Source organism: Neopsephotus bourkii, unplaced genomic scaffold (genome assembly GCF_033783945.1).
Source record: "Neopsephotus bourkii isolate Nb327-2 ecotype Australia unplaced genomic scaffold, CSIRO-AGI_Nbou_v1 NB_1388, whole genome shotgun sequence".
Lineage (NCBI taxonomy): Eukaryota > Metazoa > Chordata > Aves > Psittaciformes > Psittacidae > Neopsephotus > Neopsephotus bourkii.
The window spans coordinates 4,819,053-4,843,244 of record NW_026901866.1 but is presented as its reverse complement, the minus strand read 5'-3'; the positions used below and the strand labels follow the sequence as shown (position 1 = coordinate 4,843,244).

Sequence of the window (24,192 nt, the reverse complement as noted above, 5' to 3'; positions counted from 1 at the left end):
ATTGAAATCACAATGTGCTACTGTATATTGCTCTTACATTTCTGTTTATATTTTAGTTGAACTGTGAACCAGTGTATCAGTACATGGGTATTACAGAGCCATCTTTGAAAACAACATAGCAGCAAGCATATTTATGGCATTGAAGTTTTGGAGCCTTAAAAAAAACATTTAATTTTTATACTATTTTCTGATAGAAAAACTAAAAGTAATTACAATACATATAAAGCAGCATTTTTTAATTGTGTTATTCATTAAATTGTTTACAAAAGATATATAACTTCAAAACTATGAAGCTTTAAACATGAATTCTACATTTCAGTACAGTTGCAGAGATCAATTTGCTGTTCTAAGTTAGTCATGAAGATTACTCTTCAGGAAGGTTATGAAAAGAATAAATCAGTGGTTATAACAAGATGTAGTACTGATGTAATTCCACACAAGAAAAAAGCCACCCTTCCATGTTGACTTTCCTTGAATATTTTTCTGTTCTCTGTTATTTTTTATATGATATCTAACATCTTTCCTTCAGTTTTCCCAAATTTACTTCCTTGGGTTTGGAGTTCAGTGCAAATCCTTGATACTTAGCTTGCAGATGTTAGCCTGCTCTGCCTATGCTGGGCCTGCTCTTTTTTGAACATGTTTTTTATGGTACCAGACCTGATCAGATTCCACATTAAAAGGTGAACTGTAGTAACCTATACCTGACACCATTGATTCTGGGATGGATTCTCTGCTAATGACGATCAGCTCTGAATGAAACAAAATCCTCTCTGTTTGCAAAATGTCCAGTAAGTCAATACCAAACAGTGAATCCAATGAAGAACTAGGTTTCAGTTAGTACTCTATATGCTTCAAATACTGAGCTGAATACATTGTGCGACAGGGCTTTGTGTAAAGTTTGTCCAGTTGAGGAATTTATAAAGGTTGTTAGACCATAGCTGGCTTTTTTCTGTTCCACCTCATGCTCTATTCTTCTTCCCTTCAAATATTCTTCTTACTTGCATTTATGCCACTCTAGCCTTGATTTGTTGAACCATACAGAATAGGGGGTTGAATTTATTCCATTTCATGGTATGTAAATGTATTAACTAGTTCTCCCATTTCAAAGCATATATTAAGTGTATTGCTGTTTCTCCTTGTGGAAGCTGCTGTCTGAACAGAGATGCAAGTTTATATTTGCTCTTTACCATGAGAAGAAATAAATGAAAAGTGATGGTGGTGAATAGCTCCCTGTCAAAAGTCTTTAAACATGGAAGCTAACCACAGCTGAAAAGTAACACTATGTACTACCACTTCAAAAGGTGAATAAAACTTAAGTATTATAAGAGGAAATAAGCTAGAATAAGTGCAAAATGTTTTGTATATGATTATTTAAATTAGATTTAACAGAGCTTGTAAGCAAGCAGCCAATGACAGTCTTGTGTTCTAACTTCAAGGTATAGTGTATACATGTGTACATGTACAGACGTGCTTAGGTGTGTGCGCATATGTACATGTATGTCGCATTCGTATACATGCACATCCACCCTCTGTGTAACAAATATGTGTGATTGAAGAAAAGCAACCACCCCTAAGAAAATCTATGAGTAATCTATTTGATACTTAGATTTCAAGTTCGGCCATTGTTCCAGCAGTTGTTTAACTATCTTGATTTATTAAATGTGCTGTATGATTTGTATGATTCTGATACCTTGCATGAAGAAGTAGTAATGAAAAAGCATTTGAACGTTCAGTATGTCCAGCACTGGGAGGCTATGGAGCTGATTGCAGAAGTTCTTTGCGGTTTTGGTTTTTATTTTGTTGTTGTTCTCTGGATCATAGGCTAAATCTGCTTTACTCTTCCCTTGCCATCGCCCCCGAACCCCTGGTCTGCTTCATGATCATATAAGTGCAGATGGTTTTCTGCAGTGTTTTTCTGCTTTTGTCTTCCCTTATTCCATTCTGTAGTTGAATACTGTTTTCCCTATAAAAGTGTTCAGTTTTATTACCATGTATTGTTCTAGTTTCTGATAGTCTCGATACACTTCACAGCAGGAGTCTCACGTTTGCTTGCAAAAGTGAGAAGCTTCAGCCATTCTGATTCTATGATTCCTTTTCTAATATATTAGTGTGAGCAGAAAGGGATAAAGGCTGCTTCATTCCTTCACACACAAAGATGTGTGGTGACATGGAAACATGAACAGCTAATATTTAATGAGTTAATATTGGTTTGTGATGTCAGATCCTGTGCATGGACCACTTCATGATTATTACCTTTGAGAATATATTGCTTGTGATTTAATTGTTCATGTAGGCAGAAACACAGGTGATGTTTCTGGACATGTTGGGTGATGTTAGGGTTATTCTTTTTTTGCATAAAAATAGAAGCAAACAAGATTGATCTGTCATGTTATTAGATTTAACAAAAAAGAACTTTCAAGAGTGCAACTTAAGCGCAATTGTGGCAGTACAGATGAACTGCATGTCAAAACTGCATGAAACAAAGGAATACGTGTAAAACGTTTTAGATGTACTTGAAGATACAAGAAAGCTTCATGAATCATTTTATTAAATTTATTTAAAGAAAACTACTTACATAACTGTGTTAACTTTTTAAGAAATTTAATTCTACATGGGTGAGTTGAGTAAATTGAAGTGTTTGTGATCTGTCTTTATTCTGAAAAGAGCTTTGAAATGTTGCACAAAGCTGAAATAGAAGCAGAAATAATATTGTCTGGATAATAGTAGTAGCAATGAGAATGCTGGCAGTGGATAATGTACAAGTGACAGATAATCTAAAAGTAATTTTTATCAGTACTATTACTTCTGGGTATGTGAGAAGCATCAATCTGAAGCCTGTATGTTTTCCCATTGTTTCATATTAAATGGTATATCCATTGATGATATGTAGAAGTAGATAAATTGTGAACAGTAATACGATTTTTAGATTACTGTAGCTAGAAATTTTGATAAATACAGTGGCTCTTAAATCAGAAGTGTAGGTGGGTTTGAATAACTTAGGAATTTGGCTGATCAAGTATGAGGTGAGAATTAATGTGAAAAATAAGATAGTAGATGTAGGAAGGAATATTCCAGGCAGACATAAACTAGGAAATTTTTCCCTTCAATATAATTATGAATAAAACACCTTCCACATCATTCTATTGATAAGAAACTGAAAATTAAATTCAGACCCATGGCAGGCAAAGACTGGTTTGATTTTGAAGTTCATATATAGGTATATAGTTGAAAATTTTTCATTAAAATCTTGCTACAAGCTTCCCAGGATTGCTGTCTATTTAGCAAGTCCAGAAGTTTAAGTCATGCTGTGTAGTTATGGTCAACCTTAGTTAAAAGACTTCAAATTTTAGGAAAAGAAAGTAAGGTCAACATGTTGATTGGGACTCAAGCAACTAAAAAATGCAAGAGCTCAGTGCATTTTGCATTTTCAAATGTTACATTCTCACTGTGTTTACAAGAAAAAATAAAGTGCTATTGGCTTAGGTAATTGAAATTAAAGAGAAAGTATGTCTTGGAAAATTTTTTTCTAGCAGAGTTTTTAAAAGGCGATGTTAAGTTGCCTGAGAGTTTTCCTCTTCTGGTGTTAGGATAAAAAGCCTGATCTCACACCCTCTGGTGCTGCCTATTACGGCAAATGCTAACAGTTTAATTAATCTTTATCACTGTAAATACAATTATGTAAGTACATAGTTGTATTTATACAAATAAATATTTATTTGTAGGTGAGATGGCTAACACTTCAGTTATAGTGAAGAACTGGAAGTAATTTTCAGGATGTCAGGAAAAGCTGTTAAATACAGTACTTTTGAGTTACCCTGGTTATTTCTTTTGTAAAATGGTACGTGAGTCAAATAGATGATTGTGTTAGAGTAATAGCCATGTAGTAGGTCAGCTGCACTGCTCTCTTCCATTCAAGATCTGCATTCCAGCCCATTTAGTTCCATATATTGGACACAGGGAAAAAGATTTATTCTTGGTTGATTCTGCTAGTAGAGATTGTGAATCTCTATTGCTTAGGCCAGCATATACTGCTGTCATTAATAATCCGTGTCTCTTTCAGGACAAAGAAGGAGTGGAAGGTGTATCTGTGGGAGCCATTCTTTCTGACTACCAGAGAGTCCGAGTTGAAGATGTGTAAGAAAATATTAACCCTTATTAATATATACATTCTGGAAAGTACTTTTCTTTCTTGATTGTTTTCTAACTCAAATTCTGGAGCAGAGACAGTTGCTTATTTTCTTATGTTCTATGATACCTAATCTATTCAATTTGTTAATCTAAGTATCTTTCCCCTCACCCTCATGGAAGCATGTACTCATTACTAAAAGTCTAGTAAAGACAATACTGGATTTTTGATTGCTATTCAGGTCTGTTAATGGATCTGTTGAAAATGCTAGAGTTTTGAAATGAAAATAGTAGAATATGTTCAGATCTCCGATTTCAACAATTCAGTTGAAATCTCAGTTAAGAAAGCTTACTCAATTCCAGTGTTGTGGGAAAGTACCTCTGTTTTTCAATAGAGTGTTATAATGCACAGGAACATCCTGTGACTTATTATTGGGAATTAAATGCAAGAAAATCCTTATATCTTCCCTTACTTCCATAAAATCTAAAATATGTTATCATTAATCAGGAGCTTTCATTTGTTATTTCTGCTGTGCACATTCTTTAAGTATAGATGAATTGTGATACTTTTTGAGAGTCTTAAATTAAAAAAAAAAAAAGGATTCTATAATGGGAATTGTGTGTGTTATATAGGCCTAGATTTGTCTTGGATATTGAAAAAAATTTCACTGTATGTCTCCTGAAATACAAAACCACCTTGTGCTAAAAATTAATTATAATTTCATGAGTTCATTAGTTACTTGATGATAAAAGTAAATGTATAGAATCCTTTATGAACTGTAAGAATGGTGAAATTAATCCTATGCCAACTTGACTCACGTCAGCAGGTTGCACAGAATGGGTGTTTTCTTTGCGTAGTTTACGTAGGTAAATTGTAGTCTGAAATAGCTCTTTTCTTCTTCTGCTTTACACTTTAAACATTTAATGACTGTCCATGTTACTAGGTATTTGTCGTGGTTTAACCCACAGCCAGACAGCTTGTTACCCACTCCCCCCCCTTCTTGCCCTCCCCCTACTCCTGGGGGAACGGAGAGGAGAATCAAAAAGAAATGCAACTCCCACGGGTTGAGATAAGAACAGTTTAGTAACTAAGGTACAATACGAATCACCACTGCTACCACCAACGACAACAATGATAAGAGAAAACAGCAAAGGAAAGGAGTACAATACCACGCGCCGAACCACCAGTCCGACCCGGCCGACCCCCTCTCCTTCCGGGTCCCCCCCCAGTTTTCCCCTCGGCATGACGTGCTGTGGTATGGAATACCTCTTTGGTCAGTTTGGGTCAGGTGTCCTGTCTCTGCTTCCTCCCGGCCTCCCCTCCTCCCTGGCAGAGCATGAGACTCACAAAGTCCTTGGCCAAACCAAAACATCACCTCTATCAGCTTTGTTCCCAGCCCGAAAGTCAAAACACAGCACTGCACCAGCTACCAAGAAGGAGAAAAAATAACTGCTGCTGCTAAACCCAGGACAGTATTTTAGAAAATATTGCTTTTGTTGATAGTGAGTTTCAGATCTTTTACCACAGCAAAAAGATTGACAGGACATCACAATGTTTCATTGTGATCGTTTCATAAAAAGTAATAATTTCCAAATATATTAAGTGATTTGCATCCCTGAAGGTTTTCTCATGGTTTTACTTATGTTCCCATGCAAATCTGTTTACACTAGTGAGTTGCATCTTACTTACATAGATAATTTATAGTTAGAACAATTTTTTTTCCTTATATTATACTTAATGTATATATGGAAATCTAGGAATAATAATTGAAATTGTAGAATAAAAATTATCTAAAGGTAGGAAATGACAGAAATTAATTTTCTTTCATTTTATGAATCATGCTGTGTAAAACCATAATGCTTGGCTTTATCAATTTTTTTGTTTGTTTGTTTTTAAGTTGCAGAAGGCTTAATCTTCAGCCTTTAGCTTACCTTTGGCGTCGGAACCAGGAAATACTGCTTAAAGAAATGATATCATCTAACATTCAAGCCATAATCATAAAAGTGGCAGCTTTTGGTATGTATTCAGTTTCTTTGTAATATTGTCTACTGAAACTTGCCATGGACAAATCCACAACGTAACAGAGAAGAAAAGTAATTATGGTCTGTATTTTACGATATGAAATGTTAATATGAAAAAAATAATAATAAAAACACCAAAAAAACAACAACAACAAAAGCCCCACCAAAAACACACACAAAAACCCCACCAAAAAACTGCCTTGGAAAAGTACTAGCTGAGTAAGTCATAATGTCTGACTAATGGATTTACCTCTATGCAATTCATTCTTACAGAAGACATGGTAAAACTGGAAAGTAATTCTTCCTGGCTAGTTGTTACATTCCTCTTGTAATGTATTTGTTTGAGTTTGTTTTTGATTTGCAGTAAAGATTCATGCATAATTCAGTGGTTCACAGTATTGTCGTTTATAGATGATGCAGACTAGTGGCTAGAAAATATTATAAAGCAACCATGAAAGTTTTACTAGAAATACAGCAAATTAATATCAAACAAGATGTAATTATATGAGACCAAAACATTTTGTGTAATGGCAGTCTTTTGAGTTGGTAAAGCATATAGCAAACAGAAATAGTTCATCACAGCCTTAAAAAGAAAAGTATTTACGATGTAGTTGTTTAGTAGACCAGAAAATCAACATGTCCTTTCATTGTCAAATACATAAAGTGAGGTTTGAGTAATGAAACGACATGAAAGATAATGTTTGGTGTTTGAATATAAAAATATGGTAAAACAAAGTTTTATAGGAAGGCTTATTGAATGATCCTAAGAAATGCATGAGAAATATATATATTCATTTTGGACCTCTACGCAGCTTTTCATTCAAGAGTTTTGAATGAGGTCTTAAGCATAAAGTGTGACCAAAGGAACTTTTCTTTTTGGTTGACTAAATATTTGCAATCCATTGTACCAAAGAATGGCTAGTATAATGCAAGAGCATCAGTGGTATTAGTGATTTAAAGATGTATGTTTAAAAAAATAGTTATATAATATTGCATTAGAAGTCCAATGGCTGATTTATCTGGGCAGCTTTCACATCAAATTCCTAGTGTCCATCTTCTTTAAGGAATTCTTTATAACAGAGTAATTTCCCCTTAAATATTAACAAAGTATTGAATTATAATCCCTTTAGACTGGACTGACTTTTTTCCCATTAATTTTTTTTTTATTATTTATTTGTTCCTCTTCAGCTGGTATACTTTCTAACTAGTTTTTGCATTATCCCTGTGAAGGTCTTGCTGTACTGTTCTCTAGGATCTGCTAGGGCTGCTAGTGGGACTAGAATGATTAGAAATGTTACATTCCCTCATTCACTTGTAGGTAACAAGCAATGTAATTTAATAGAATTTTCCTGAATATTGGAAGGCCAGTTATAAGTGCAGAGGAGTTGAATGCTGTGTTTTCTACTATAAAGCACTTTTTTTTTAAATCTTATTTTGAACTGAAAAAAAAAAAGAAGGAATAGTTTTCAGGCTGTGTAGAGTACATTTTAATATTTATGTTATTTTTCCATAAAATAAAATGCTTTCATTGCTTATGCTGACATGAAGAAAAAATAAGTCCACAAAGAACATATAACATGCTTTCTCACATCAGAATTATTTTTTAAAGAAAATGTATGATTTAAATAATAGATAAAACTATTTCACAAGTAGACATCGTTGATGACCTGTCTTATGCCTGAAGCAAGATAAGCTTGTCTTTTGTATTCTACAGTCTTAAAAAAACTTAAAATGCACTAGTTAGTGCACAAAGAGTGCTTTGTGGGCTATTCATTGAAGGAGCAAATACCATAAATACTTGTAGATAGCAATTAGATAGAAAATCACTCCAAGGTTGTTTTTTTTTTCTTTTTATTTTTTTTTTTGGCTATAGGTAAAAGAAAGATCTTATCAGAGTCAATTTCTCACCTGCCTCAGGCAGACGTAATTAGATGTAAGCAAATTTAATGGAGCTTTTGTGCTCTGGGGCCATTCTGTAATGCTCTAATAATTGCATGCCTTATTAAAATGGATTTAAGGTATGAAAGGCTGTTTAACATATCAAGTGGCAAAGAAGATAAGATACAGTTTAACTTTTTGCCTCTTAGGTTAATAATCAAAGCTAAACTGCAATGAAAATATTTAAAATAGCAGAGTTAAGAGTCTGAAGAGTAATGCATTAGATAGTACATTGTACAGATGTTAATGCAAGAAGCAAATCTGTAACCTGAGCCTGACATTCATCAGCACTGGCATACTTCTACACCCACCTTGTACTGTTTTCCATTAACTCAGTGCCAGTATTGACAAGGTAAAAGCCTGTAATTTTATGTAGAAAACACATAATTATGAAAGTAAATGAGCATTAGTTTAGTACATTTCCCCTAAATTCACCATTACAAATTAATACCATAAACTTTGCCAGTGGCAAGAGTTTTCTATCGCAGAGAAGTGTGCTTTTCCAGATGAGATACCAATTGCTCTCACTTCACCCACAGAAGAAGTATTGTTAGCAAGCCTTCTTCACATGCCTTCTGTTGGTCTATAAGTAAATCTGCTTGCTTTCCTTTAGTGGATTTGAGAGGCTTTCATGATAAAAAAACATTCTGTGATCTAGAAGCAAACCTGAGCTATTTAAAAAAAAAAAAAAAGGCTGCTTATGCATATTTATATTCCGTGTCATTTTCTTGCTGCTAAAGATGCCTGTATGATGAATAATACTTTTATATTTGAAATATACTCCTCTTCAGTGGAAATCCCAGAAAATCCCAGGAAGGTTACTCAATAATACTTAAAATAGAAGCAGTTATTGGTTGTTTTTAACATGTGCATGCCTGAAATTACAGTAATATCATTGCTGTTGTGAGACATGTTCATAACACTGTGCAATATGACAGAGATGGTGTAATATAACACAATAATGTGGTTTTACATCCTTGGCCTCTGAGCACATTTTATAGATTAAAATACTAATTAACTTGCAAGGTATGCATTTAACAGATTCAACTTTTAATCTGGTAACTGAATTTACTGGTCTTACTTGTACTGCTGTTACAATGCATATTTCTGCTAGTATGCATTCTACAATGCATATTAGGGGTGAGAGGAGGAAGGTTACATTTGGAAGCAATCTTTGAGTTCCTCACAGTATGGACATCAGTAAAACCTGCGCATTGATTTTTATTTAGTTTACTTATATAGTTAACTATACCTAAATGTTGTTAAGAATTAGCACTAAAGCACCAGCCGATATACCTTATGAAATATGACAAACTTCAGTTCTCATATATCAGAAAACATAGTTGAAATTAGTTTTATGTTATTCAGTTAAAGCATTTTGTCCTCAGTGATTCTAGTTTTTCTTGAGCTTTTAAGAGTAACATTCACCTCCAGTAGGTTTTTTTTAAGTGCGCATTGTTAGCGTGAGAAAATAATGGGAGGAAGGGGAGAGGGTGAAATACTTCTTCAATGCTTCAGTCAAAATCAGAATATAAACTCAAATTTCTATCTTTTAGGGGATTAATGTGCATTATTTACTTCATACATTGCAGCTTCTTCCCAGTTTGGTTATAGCAACTTAATGATTTACTATTGAATTTGATACCTGAGAAAAACATTGTAATTATCATATCAGGCAACAGAAATACTAATTTGAAATAAAAAACTCTTTCATTTTTAATTATGTTTCTAACTTTCAGCTGTTCTTTGGACTACAGGAGAAATGATAACCATAAGGCTGTTCACCTGTTGGACAATAATAAAAACTGAACTTTGTATCAGGGCTGATTAGCTTGTGGTTCTCAGCCTACATCTGAAGTGGAGTATTTTTGCTGTTGCCACTGTACATGTTAGCCATGGGTAGAGTTGAAATCAAAAGGTCTGTGAAAGCCTAAATTTTGAGATGGTGTGGGCCCTAATTGCTTACCCAGGCTATTTCCCTCCAAAAATGGAGTAATGAGTCCTTAGGGAACTATTGCCATTTCCTGTCTGTCAACAAATCCTAAAGCTCCTTCTCTAAAATGAGCTGTCTGAAGTAAAGTATATTTGAGTTTCTTTTGCTGTGAGAAGATCTTGATGCTTGCCTCACAAGGTCAAGAAGATTGGTATGCTCCTGCTGTACATGGAATTGTCTGAAAAGCTGGTAGTTTAGGAAATAATATGGTTTTGTATATGAGCTGTTAACTTAGAGAGAGTGTTGCTTCTCAGTATAATGAAATTGGTACCTGGAGTTTTTGTTTATTATTTAAACCTAACTACCTGGGTATCTGCATTATTTTTATTATTTCCATGCCAGTAGTGTACGTAAGTGAAATCCTGACTGACTGAAATTGATAGTCAGACTCCCATCAATTTTTGTGTAAGATTTACATATAAAGTAGTACATTTAAGAAAAAAAATAGCACCATACAGTTCCTTGTTAAACACCTGAGGGTGTAAATTAGTGTTACAGATAGATCAACCACTTCAGTGGTTCAGTGCAGTTCTTCCTTCCCCCTTCTGTTTGACTCTTCCAAACCACAAGTCTCTACCTGCTTCTGCCCCGTAGCAGGTCCTGTGATTGTGTAGCTATAGCGGGATGAGTCAGCAGAGAAGCACCACTTTTTTGTATGTGCTGGGAACTTGCTGTGTAGATGCCATGGCCATATGGAAGACAAAACTTTCTCTTTCAGTAGAAAGCTTACCACTCATTTAGGTTGGCTGTAATGTCAGGTCATATCCAGAGGTAAAATTGGTAGTTGTGTAAGTTTTGTCTGAGCACATCATCTGTGCAATGGAAGGGAACAGTGTTCTTGGAAAATCACAGAATAGTTAAGGTTGGAAAGGACCTTAAGATCATCGATATTTTCAGTAGTAACTAATGAGAGAAATTAGAAGGAAGAGTGGGAAAGTGAATATGCATGAATACAGAAAAGTAATTGAAAGTTCGTCAATGCAATGCTTCTTAAGGAGATGTCAGAGAGACAAAATTGGAGAGGGATAGCGTAGGAATGGAAAGATCGCTTTGCAGTTTGGGGAGATCAGATCATCTAAAGGAAAAGTGAAAGGGACACATCGAGCTAAGAATGGACTTTAAGTCAGGCATTTAAGGTGAAGAAAGGAAGTAAGGATTCTAGTGAACAAGACAGAAGAATAGTTAGAGAACTTAGAGTGGGAAACTAATGGAAGAAATATTGCTTAGTAAGAGACGTCAAACCCAGAAATAACAGAATGGAAAAGCAAGAAGTGGTGTCTTCATTAATTCTAGAATGTTATTAGATGCTCGATAACATTTAAGTCCTGGATGCATATTCACTGTACAGTCTTCTGTGCTGAAACAGAGCATAAACTCAAACTTTTAAAGACATATATTCCCCTCTACTCTGCCCTGGTGAGACCTCATCTGGAATATTGTGTCCAGTTCTGGGCCCCTCAGTTTAAGGACAGGGACCTGCTGGAGAGAGTCCAGCGCAGGGCAACTAAGATGATTAAGGGAGTGGAGCATCTCCCTTATGAGGAAAGACTGAGGGAGCTGGGTCTCTATAGTTTGGAGAAGAGATTAAGGGGTGACCTTATTAGTGTATATAAATATATAAAGGGGGAGTGTCACGAGGATGGAGCCAGGCTCTTCTCAGTGGCAAACAATGACAGGACAAGGGGCAATGGGTACAAACTGGAACACAAGAGGTTCCACTTAAACTTGAGAAGAAACTTCTTCTCAGTGAGGGTGACGGAACACTGGAACAGGCTGCCCAGGGAGGTTGTGGAGTCTCCTTCTCTGGAGACATTCAAAACCCGCCTGGACATGTTCCTGTGTAACCTTATCTAGGTGTTCCTGCTCCGGCAGGGGGATTGGACTAGATGATCTTTTGAGGTCCCTTATACTGTGATACTGTGGTATCTGTAGTATAGAACAGATATCCAGTTAGACCTGGATGCTTGCTTTCCAGGTCTCTTTGAGTTGAAGTTTTAGGAGGCTTCCTGTCCTAATTTCATTCTTTATTTCCACTCTGGTTTTTACCCTTTTGCAGGTGAGCTACTGAACTCCCCTGTAAAAAGTCTCTGTTGATCCTTTTGGGGACGTGACTTTTTTATAACTTGTTTGCATGGATATAAGTATAGTGAGTGACACCAATTTTAGCACTTGCAGCAGGCCTCATTCTCTGTCACTGAATCAATTTCAATTCTTTTCTTCAAAACTTAATAGCAATAGGACTCTGTGTGGAAATACCAGAATTCTTTAACAGGGTCAGAACAGTGCATTTTTTATCGTTAATGATGCTGGAATGGTTGAACTTTTCTAATGAAATAGATTAATAAATAGATCATGCTCTAAAGTAATTGTACTCAAAATATTTCAGTAAACCCAAGTTAAAAACACTGAAAACAGATTAATGTTGTGAAAGCCCTACATACGTGGCTGTTTCAACCAAACCTGTAATAACTTTTAAGTCTCTAAAGTCTATTGAAAGTCCTGAGAGGAATTCTACTGAGGCAGTATTTTCAGTTAGCTGAAACATTTGCTGTATAGTCTTGGATTTGATTAAGAGCAGTTTAATGCTGCTGTTAAGCAATTTCACATATTTTTAAACCATGAACATAAGGATCTGTGTGAAAATATTTCCTCGTTTGATGAAACAATACTAAATTTCTTCAAAGGCTTACTGAGGTTTCTGTTCCTGAAAGGGCAGAGCTAAGTTGCTTTGAATCCTAGATGCAACTAGAACACAAATAACATTGATGTTTAAAAAAAAAATCACAAGAGTTTACAGATAACATTGCTGGTATGAATAGTTTTAGAGCCTTTTACCTCATAGTATTCTAAAATTTGATGACAACAGACTAACCTAGTTTAGAAAATATTTGATGCACTTCCAAGGAAGAAGATAAACTGTGATCCTAAAGAAACATACTACAGCTGCTTCAGGATTAATATTTCATAACTTTACCAATTATCTTGAGAAGAGTTACTATATCTTCAGATTCCACCCCTGCACAGTTCCCACATGTATAAGTTACCTTATAGGAAAAAAAAAGAGGAAAAAAAAAAAAGAAAAAGTAGGCTCATTCTCATGTTGCATAAATTTAGCTCTTTTATAGAATAAATTGGGAGTATATTCACCTCAAATCTTTTAGAGGTGGAGTAATAGCCCCTATGTCTTGCACTTTCCTTCATTCTTATATGAAAATTAAGCAGGTCTTACTTTTTTTTTTTTGATGTTTTGGAATAGGAAATTTAAGGAATTGGATGAGTTCACCGTTGTTACACAGCCTTTCATGTGTGAAAGTTAAGAATCAACTATGAACCTGTCAAGTTATGCTAAGAGGCAAAAAGTTCACTTCCTAGCTCTTCATAGAAATGAAAGCTAAATATGACAACAAGAATAGTTTGCTTTAAGGCTTTTGAAGGTGTAGATTTACACTGCATTAATGTCTCTGTGGCAGGCACACTTCTACATCATGAAGAGTATCTGACATTCCTGTGCTCCTGCAGAGTAAACCTCCTTTACCACCTGATCCTTTTGTGTACAGGCTTTTCATGGGCTATTTTTGATTCTGCATAATTTAAGAAATAGTGTTTGATCCTGCTTCATGAAAATCAGTGATTTTGTATTGTTCAAATGTGTATATTTTTCTTTCTAAGTAAAGTTGAGGATTTTACCTTCAGAAATAGTCCTGCTTTCTCTGTTCCCATTCTAAGATGGGTGGTCGCATCTCTCCTTTATACTCTTCTGTGTTCCCTCAACATTTCTGAACTTCTGTACCTTAGAAGTCCCATCACCTCCTTTTGCCATTTTCTTCCTGAAAAAATAAATTAAAAAGAGAAAGAGTCTAGATTTGGTACCAGAAAACTTTCAATCTTTCACTGCCTCTCATTTAAAGATCTAAATAGTTCTGCTTTTGGTAAGCAGCTAATTAGGATCTTCCCAGAAACCTTATTGTGCTTTATACTGTCTTCCATCATCAGAAGTTAATCCTCAGTTCCTGACTGTCATAATGGTGGTGTAAGGATACTAATCTTCTCAACAATACTTCTCAAGTCAGGAGAAGGAAGGAAGGAAACTTTTTAAGTGTGGCTTTCAGAAATCCTTTATGTACCACCCTTTCTTAAAGCCAGTAGCTGTGGTTTATTTTCATTTACTCAGTATTTTACTAAAGGGTAAACCCAGAAATTTTTATAATAAAATACTTAAAAATCAAGACTATTTTAAAATCTTAAACATGTATAAGGCATGTTTTTGTTAGTAAGATGAAGCTTTAGAATGTGGATTTTATTAGCTGAATGCCGTTCCATGAAAATGGAACTTGATTTTCTAATGGCCTTGATAAATGCAAGTAATAACAGGTAGTTACCGCCCAGGTGAGGGCTTTATGCTACACTAATACATGTGTATGAAGTGAACCATTAAATATAATTTTCTTTTGCGTAACTCAACACTAGTGAAACGTTTTTTAGTTATATTCTTTGGTGCATCTTTTTCACTACAGAACAAAGCCCTGACAAAGTCCTGAATCTTTTTTGATATTGTTAGAGTTCTGTGCAGCACATGTCTTCTGGCTGTGCATACGAGGGCTCTGCAACCCAGAGGATAACTGCAGGAAAAAGTATCTGCTCCTGTCAGTGGGTTTATCAGGAATTTCGGATGGAGTAAAAGTTGTTTGGAAGTGATTATGCCATTTGTGCTATCACTTATGATTGTACAGTAAAACTAGGCCACAGAAATGGAGTTGAGAGCACAATTTATTTTACTGATCACTGTTACGTATTATCAAATCTTTTGAGATCTTTCTGTCATCATGTGCTGGTCTATCTTAAAGAAACAAAGCTCCACTTGCTCTCTTGACAGCACATAATAAATTGACTGATGTAGTTCAGATGGGGAGTTAAAAAATGCATTGAACATAATGGAGCATAATATTCTACGGTTAACATTTATTCATAGATGATGCAATTAAATAAAACAGGCATTAACTTCAAGGTCAGTCAGTAAAGTAATAAAAGTGAATATTTTAATTGAATTGTAATTGGTTTCCATTGGTACATGCAAGTTAAGTAAAATAGATGTCGGTGCTGCAAATTATAGTTCCCTTCCTAATTAATTTCTTAATTCTGCATACAGTCATCCAGGCCTTTGGACCTTGTTGTTGATTTATCCACCCATCCAGCTTTCTTTACATCTAGTTTCATGGAGGAAAAATCTGGAGGATGTGGTTAAATGGAATGTACTAAGAATTAACAATACATTGTTTTTGTTTTTAATCTAAGTCATTTTAAGAACCTGAATCAACCTACTCATGGGTTTAAAGAAAAATGTACAAAATAGAAGTATAGATTCATATTAATTGTTTTTTAGGTATAGTTATAGATACTTTATTACACTAATAGTAGCAGTAGACATACACTTTTGTCTATGCATGCATGTCATTAAAGATTTGGCATATGGATTACTGGTTCTGCAAATTACAGGTTGCAGTGGGTATTTATGAGAGTATCTATTTAGCAGAGACTCTATTCATTAACCACACAAATCTGTTGGAAGCTAAAGGAAATAATATTTTTCGAAAGAAGACAAGCTATCAAAAACCAGAATTCTACTGAGAAACAGAAAGGGTATATTGTATTCTCAGATTTCTGTGTAGGTGCAGTATTGCTGAAGAGTTTAGCCATAATGTATGCATAGGCAGTTATTTGTATTTTGTATATTATTTTTATAATATTTTTAAAATTATTATTTTGTGTTCATTAGGGGACAGTACAGTAGGTAAATCCTTATTAATATCAAAAGTTGTGGAAGAAATAGCACATTAGTGTGTCTGTTTCTGACAACTTTTTCCCTTCTCACATGTTTGTAACGTATCCCTTATCTTACATCTAGCAACATACATTTTAGTCTGCTAATAAAGAGCAATAAACCAATACCAAAAAAGAATAGAGGGAGGAAAGAACCTCAGGCCTCTTTCACTTTAATAATTAATAATTTTTAAAGTATTTCCCTAGATAGTAAGAGAATTTTTAATGTGCTTTAATGAAATATTTAAAAACTTTCTTAATGTTTTGAGATCTTATTCACTCTAACTTGTTTTAGTTTCACAGGAATTTAAATATACCAAGACAATCATTGTAAAAATTAAAAGGCATATCATTTGAACTTGGCAACGAATTTCTGTAATAGTGTACCATACATTTATGTAACAGCTTTCATCATCAATGATCTAAAGTGCTTTGCAAGGTACATACTTTAGAAATTGCTTCTAAATGGAATCATTCTGGTGGCAGCTCTTTAATGATACCCATTATTGTATAAAGCAATAGAGTAGGAAAAAATAGACAAGTACTGGAATCGGAGCAAAAAAACCCCAAACCACAAGAATCCAGAGTAGTACAAAATGTGATCACTGAAATTTTTCCAGTGTTCCTTTGCTTTCAGAAGTCATCATTTGGTTTTTCTCATTTACGTGGTATCTTAAGACCTTTTGACCACCCAGTGTCAGATCCAACTAGGATATTTATTTGGTTGAAGGTGATGTCAACTTTTGAAACAGTTGTTACTGCATGTTTTTTATCCCAGTACTAATTTCTGCCAATTATTTGATTTATTCCTGAGAAGTGACCATTTAACAGCCATGAGTTGACAAAAGCCAAAGTCAAAAAGGTGAAACAGGAACACAGAAGGGCAAGTTAGAGGAATTATCAAATGTTAGTAGGGCATACTTTTTTACCAAGAAGTGTGAATCAAAATGAAGACATCATTCAGACTATTTTGTGATAGATCAGAAAATACAAGACATTCTGTAAGTCTGAGTTTTCTTTGTCTTCATCCTCTTGAATTCTTACCTTTTTTCTGCGAGTCACACACAGAGAATATTGTTTAGAAAAAAGCTTTTATTATGGGATACAATCTGTGACACTTCCAGCAATTTCCAGGAACTGTATGAAAATTAGCTTGTATTTTAATTCAGTAGGTATTTACAAAGGTGACTTCTGACTGAGAGGTATAGTTCTGTGTAATATTTTTATTACCATGGACATACATGTTTACTTCATTGGTTAGTGAAATTTCTAAGAAAGGAAAATGATAGTTGACATGTAGCGGAAAGGTAATAGGCCTTATTTTTCCACAAACAGGGAAACCAGTTGCCCAGAAGGGATAAGAAGGAAAAATTCTGATGAAGTGTGTTTTTGTTTTGTTGGGTTTGTTTCCTTTTTTTTTTTTTTTCCCTATGGGGTAGAAAAAGGAAAAAAGTCCTCATTGATATTCTAACAGTACTTTATAAGAATGTGCTGATACTTTGGTTTTTGTTTGTTTGTTTTTGTTTTCCAGGTTTAGATCCAGATAAGCATCTAGGAAAAACTCTGGATCAAATGATGCCTCATCTTTTGGAAGTGAGTATTACTTAAAGGATCCTCATACAGGTAAAGTTGCAATAAAAAAGTAATATGGGCAAAAAATTCAGTAAAATTAACTTAGTTACATTCAGAAATGGGGTGCTAACCCAAGGCTTATCTTTGTACATTTAATATAAGCCTCTGTTATGCACTTTCAATATGAAAAACATTCTTTCTGGATATAGAACACAAATGGTGCTGCTGTCGTGAAAACAAACTAAAAGCAAGAACCCTTATTATTAAGGCTCAGTGCTAACTCATATGTTAATATGATAAAGCTAAATCATTGCGTGTGAGTTACAGACATTCACGGCAAGGACAGGTGACACAAAACTTCCCCATAGATATCCCTATCTGAATGTTTCATACCATTTTTACACAGCCAGGCTGGATACTATAGGGCCTTTCAAAAATGGACTAAGAAGCTTATTCCTGAGGATGTACTTAATTCTGTGCAAAGGGTTATGTAGTCCTCAAAGCAGGGAAAATGCTTGTATGCGGAACAAATAAATTTATTTAAAGAAAAAGTAATTAACTAGGTGGGGAGAAATGGGGGAAAGAACCAGTTTTTATACCAGGGTTTTCTTTGAGTTTGAGGTAGAAGAATCAAACATCCTGCTAAGTCCCAAAGTGTTTTTAATATAGTCTGTGACAGCAAATTTACCATAATTCCTTTCTTGTCCTTGAGCCTGTTTAAAAACCCATGATTACCTGTACATTTGGCTATTAATAGTCTTGATGTAACTTTTATCAGTGTAAGATGTCTGAATTTGCACAAAACAGTTTCCTAAAAATACTCTTTTTTTTTTTTTTTTTTTTTTTGGTAATCTGACTAGTTACCACTCAGCCTTGCTTTGTAAGCAGTTTTTCTGGAGCAATTAAGGTCATGGCAAACTTGCATAAGAGAAAGAAAAAGTAACTAGAATTTGTTAGAAACTTTAAAAACCTCTTTTGCTGCTGAAAGATAGCGTATTTAAATACGAATTATATCTTGAGTTTAACTTTTATTTTACTAGTTATTTATGTGGCTGGAGAGAAGAAGATAGATAACTGGTACTTGGCAAAGCTGAAGAGGAAGAACAGAGGTCCATAACATTCAGATAGTCTTACTTGAAGAGATTGTTGTTGGCCTGCTCTTACCTGAGGTTTGCTGCTTCTGCCTCAGAGCTAGAGAATCTGCCCAGAAATCCTCCTCCCCTGCTATATCAACTACGTGATGTGAAAAATCCACTTTGTTTTCCCCTTTTGTAAGTCTTGCTTCACTGAGATCTTCAGATAATCTCCACTGCAGCAAAGGTTTAAAAATAGCAGGGAATGGAAGGAGAGGTATTATCTCCTGCTCCAGAAAAAGGGAAGGAAAGTAGGGGAATAAATATCTTCCTAAATGCTTGTAGTATGGGTAAAAAAACAGTGGCAGAGACATGGAGTAAACAAAAAAAAGTTAATATTAACTATATATAAAATATTTCTTTGTATCATCTCGTGTGGTTTTACTAAAGGTACATTTAAACCAGTAAATGGTTGCTAAATTTAGGGATATCAGTAAGATCCAAGAATAGTTAGAAGAGAGAGTGGATTTATCTGTTCTGAAAATAGATTGGTTTTCTACAGAAAAGGAAGGAACAGGGAATGTATTTGCCACCTCAGGCATCAGTAAACTTTTGGATTAGGTGCTATAATTTCATTAAACACAAACTAACTTTAAATCGGAAGCTGTATTAACATAGCTGTTTGGCTTGACTATTCACCACTTCTCACCACTGAGCACCAGATTTTGCAAGTTTCAGTTCACCACTTGTGAACATGGTTAGATTGCTTCCAGGAGCTTAATTGCTACATAGGCATTGCATTGCCTGGGCATGCTGGACCCACTGCACTCCACTATTGCTTCATATGCCTGCTCTGATGCTGGCATTCGTTGTAGTGCAAAAGAATAACATTACTATGGAGAAGCAGATTTACTGACATGTGAAGTCATGTTCTGTGTGTACTGTAGAAATGGCTATTGTTTGTAAATTCGCACAAAGGTTGTTTGGAAGATCTTTGGAGTCATGAGTAAATAATACATAAAGAGTGCCATCAACGTTTAAATGCTCTTCCCCCAGTTTGTTGCTGCAGATCACTTAAGCAATGTTTCTGTTTGTCAGAGCCGTTCCTTTAGAATCTTAGTAAGTGTGAGAGAAGGATAAAACTTTGTAATCATGAAAAAATAAGCATTTTACTGTGAAACATATTTAACAGAAGCGTCAACTTTACTGTAATATCAGTTTCATACTGGTTAGTCACATTTGGATGAATTAATATTTATGTGTGACTAGTTAAATAAGCCAAAAGGAGGAAAGTACAGTTCCTGTATTTGCAGGCAGATTCTGTTACTGCAATTCAGGTTGCAGCTTCAGTGGGGCTGCAGATGGGTAAGCTACTCACTTAAATCTGTGGTCTTGATTTTCTTTAAAACTATAGCAGCAAGTGTTGCAATACAGAAACAACAAATTTGGAATTATTTCCTAGCCCATAGATGGACTTTTTCTAACCATCTCCTGTATGTTGTGGAGAAATGCATTGCTGCTTTGTCTGCAGAAGCACCACAAGCGGGCATCTGCTCCTCTAAGAAAAAGCATATGGGGCTTAAATAATATACCCAGTAGTAACATTGGTGTTTGAAGTGGAGCTAAGGACTGCAGTTCAGCTTCTTGTGAACTTCCTAAAGCAGAATGTTAGAATCATAGAATAGTTAGGGTTGGAAAGGACCTTAAGATCATCTAGTTTCAACCCCCCTGCCATGGGCAGCAGCAGCACACACTAAACCCTGTAGCTCAGCGCTCCATCCCCCCTGGCCTTGAACATTGCCAGGGATGGAGCATTCACAACTTCCCTGGGCAACCCATTCCAGTGCCTCAACACCCCTACAGTAAAGAACTTTGTCCTTATATCCAATCTAAACTTCCCCTCTTTAAGTTTTAAAATGTTACCCTTTGTTTTATCACTGCAGTCCCTAAAAAATAGTCCCTCCTCAGCATCCTTATAGGCCCCCTTCAGGTACTGGAAGGCTGCTATGAGGTCTCCATGCAGCCTTCTCCAGGCTGAACAGTCCCAACTTTCTCAGCCTGTCTTCATATGGGTGGTGCTCCAGTCCCCTGATCATCCTCGTGGCCCTCCTCTGGACTTGTTCCAACAATTCCATGTCCTTTTTACATTGAGGACACCAGAACTGCACACAATACTCCAACTGAGGTCTCGGGAGAGCAGAATAAAGGGGCAGGATCACCTCCTTCAACCTGCTGGTCGTGCTCCTTTTGATATGGTTGGATTTCTGGGCTACAAGTGCATGCTGCTGGCTTATGTTCATTTTCCCATCGACCAACACCTCCAAGTCCTTCTCCACAGGGCTGCTCTGAATCTCTTCTCTGCTCAACCTGGAGCTCTGCCTGGGATTGTCCCAACCCAGGTGTAGGACGTTGTACTTTTGGCATGGTTAAACTTCGTGAGGTTGGCATCAGCCCACCTCACAAGCATGTCAAGGTCCCTCTGGATGGCATTCCTTCCCTCCAGCGTATCAACCGAACCACACAGCTTGGTGTCATCGGCAAACTTGCTGAGGGCGCACTCAATCCCACTGTCCATGTCAAGATGTTGAACAAGACTGGTCCCAACATTGATCCCTGAGGGACACCACTCATTACTGGTCTCCAGCTGGACATTCAGCCATTGACCACAAAAATCTTTGAGGCCATCCAGCCAGTTTGTCATCCACCAAGTGGTCCACCTCTTAAATTGATGTCTCTTCAATTTAGAGGCAAGAATGTCATGCGGGACAGTGTCAAATGCTTTGAACAAGTCTAGGTAGATCACGTCAACTGCTCTGCCCCTGTCCATAATTTCTGTAGCCCCATCATAGAAGGCCACCAAATTGGTCAGGCAGGATTTCCCCTTAGTGAAGCCATGCTGGCTGTCACCAAGCACCTTGTTGTTTTTCATGTGCCTTAGCATGCCTTCCAGGAGAATCTGCTCCAAGATTTTGCCAGGCACAGAGGTGAGATTGACTGGTCTGTAGTTCCCCAGCTCATCCATTTTACCCTTCTTGAAAATGGGGGTTATATTTCCTTATATTTCCCTTTTTTCAGTCATTGGGAGCTTCTCCTGACTGCCATGATTTTTCAAGTATGATAGACAGTGGCTTAGCAACTTCATTTGTCAGCTCCTTCAGGACCTGTGAATGGATTTCATCAGGTCCTGTGGACTTGTGCACATTCAGGTTCTTACGATGGTCTCGAACCAGTAGAGTCCCCCTTGCCTGCGTATGTGAATTGCCTCGACTTGCCCTAGTCACCCACGCTCCCTGGGGCAGGTTTTCAACCAATCAGGGCTGGTGCCGCCCCTCCTGGCTCCCCACCCCCTCCCCCCCCCCGGGGGTCCCTGCTCTCGTCAGCTGAGCTGCCACCTCCTGGGCAGGTCCTGTCGAGGACTTGAGACTCCCTCGGTGACTGTTGCTGCTCTGAGTTGAGGCTCCTGCACCCTGAGCTTCCCCCCGCTCGGGTGTTGAAGGCGGCTTCTCTCGAGCTTCTCACCTCAGCAATGGACTCACCTTAGCAATTGAAAAAAACATGGACAGGACTCGGCTTGAAGAAGCTACTTCTGGAACACTTCAGAAGGTGATATAATCTGCTGATGAGATGAATTTGTGTTGCAGAAAAAGGGAAGCTGTCCCCATGCTCTAAGCGTGGTTTAGGTACTTGATTACTATCCACCAGTACAGTACAATAATACGGAATTACAGTGAACTATTTGGCAATTGTGCGCTCCTTAACTCCAGCAAAAGAACTTTGATTCCTGCTCCACAGGTCGCATCTCATCTATAAAGCAGGGCGTAGTCACGTCTCTCATTTTGAATGTATTGGTTTATGTTGTTATGTGTTTTAGTGGAATATCCAGAGCTTCAAAAATATTCATAAATATGTATGTTGACTTAGAAACTATATTCAGTACAATTTATAAAGGAAATGACGTTAGTATCTCACTAGGTTTTGCTTTTGACGTAGAAAACTTCTGGTTTTTTTTTACTTTTTTTTTAAAGAATGTATTTTTAACAAAATGCAGAATACAGTTGTTGAACCTGTTGCCAAAAAATGTGTTCGTTGTATGCTACTATGTGAAGTGCTACTTCTTGTGATGATTTACAGTATAAGTTTCTCACAGAAATGAACTATCTGTGCTAAGGAAAGACAGGCAAATACAGGAATCTGAACACCCTGTCATGGCCACTGAGGAGGAAGAACTAGGAATTCATTCATTTATTTGAACGTTACATTGGCAGTTCTACTTAAAATAGAGCATTGGTAATTTTTAGACCATTGTAATACAAATATTAAGAAGTCTGTATGACATTTGGGGTTTTTTCAGCCTTGTAATGGGTAGTCTTTTAGAAAGTGCACACTGAAATTTTCAACAGAATTTATTTAATAGACTGCTTTAATGTAATGCTTATGTGTTTAATTTTCCTTTTTTCTTAGCTTTCTGAGAAATATGGAGTCCATGTTTGCGGAGAAGGTGGAGAATACGAAACATTCACTCTGGACTGCCCTCTATTTAAGAAGAAAATAGTTGTGTAAGAAACAGTTTCTTCCAACTCCCCACGTTAAAGCAATGGGAAAATATTCACATTTAGCTTGAGGCAACTTTTGTTGGCAGAGGTAAAACATGTCGTCCAAGTTCACAAACACTCACTTTGTCTAACACTGCAAAGTCCTCTGAAAACCTAAATCAATACCTGACAAGACGAGGTCTTCATAGGGGGCTATAAACTTTTTAGACATTTGCACTTTCGTTTACTTGCTGATTATGGCCTGCAGTAAAACTGGTACCTACACACTGACACTTTTATACTTTCATGAAGTGCGAATTGCCTGTAATATTTATCTTTCATTACTGCTACATTTGATAAAATGCCACATCAGTAGCCTGTGGTTTCTATTAACTCTGCGTGTGTTTTAAGTTCAGCAGCTTAGAATGATAATGATAAACATTTTTCTGAGACTTTTAGAGAATAATTTAAACGCAAACTTTGCATGGACCCATTTCGTTTACACTGAGTAGTTTATTCCTTTGACATAAATTGCCAAAAATCTGTGGAGTGGGATATGGGAAATATTTGTGTCTTGATGCAAACAGACTCTAGTTTGTTAAATAGCTATGCCTGTTTGCTTTGAGTGAGATATTTTGACTGCTGTTCCTTTTCTTATCCTAGTAAACAGACTAGTAATAATGAGTTGGTGATACTCAATTATTTTAGGGAAGGTCAAGATTATAGGGCATACAGACATGATTAAGGCTTTCATAGTTTAAGATCTTTTGTTTAATTTTTCTGCAAGACTGGAATCTGCCCGTATGAGGAACAGGGAACTAAGAGCTGTTAGTTTCATTTCATTCCATGCATTTGGGCAAATAAAAGGAATAGACAAACTGGTAAAAGGGATGGCAGCTACACTGGCAGATGTCTGCTGAACTAACAGTTGACTGGGAGGTATGTTTTTGGAGTAAACTAAAAAACTAGATAATTTGATTCTAGAGATACCTCCTTGCAGGAAACCTATGAAATTCTTCAGTAAGAAGAAACTTCAGAAAGTAACAATGTAGAATCTTTAAACTCTAAGTTCATGGGTGGAATTATGAACGTATGTGCCAGATGAGAATCTTGAAGATTC

The 24,192-nt window shown here is 36.2% G+C and overlaps 1 protein-coding gene across 2 annotated transcripts in view; it reads left to right on the top strand.

Annotated features, from left to right (window-relative positions):
- Positions 1-24,192, top strand: part of DPH6 (diphthamine biosynthesis 6) — a 202,837-nt gene that overhangs the window by 40,527 nt on the left and 138,118 nt on the right. For both annotated transcript variants that reach the window (XM_061367670.1, XM_061367669.1), the window contains exons 4-7: positions 4,061-4,134; positions 6,024-6,142; positions 17,427-17,488; positions 23,002-23,096. In XM_061367670.1, the coding sequence (XP_061223654.1) occupies positions 4,061-4,134; positions 6,024-6,142; positions 17,427-17,488; positions 23,002-23,096 (350 nt within the window). The remainder of the gene's footprint in view (positions 1-4,060; positions 4,135-6,023; positions 6,143-17,426; positions 17,489-23,001; positions 23,097-24,192) is intronic.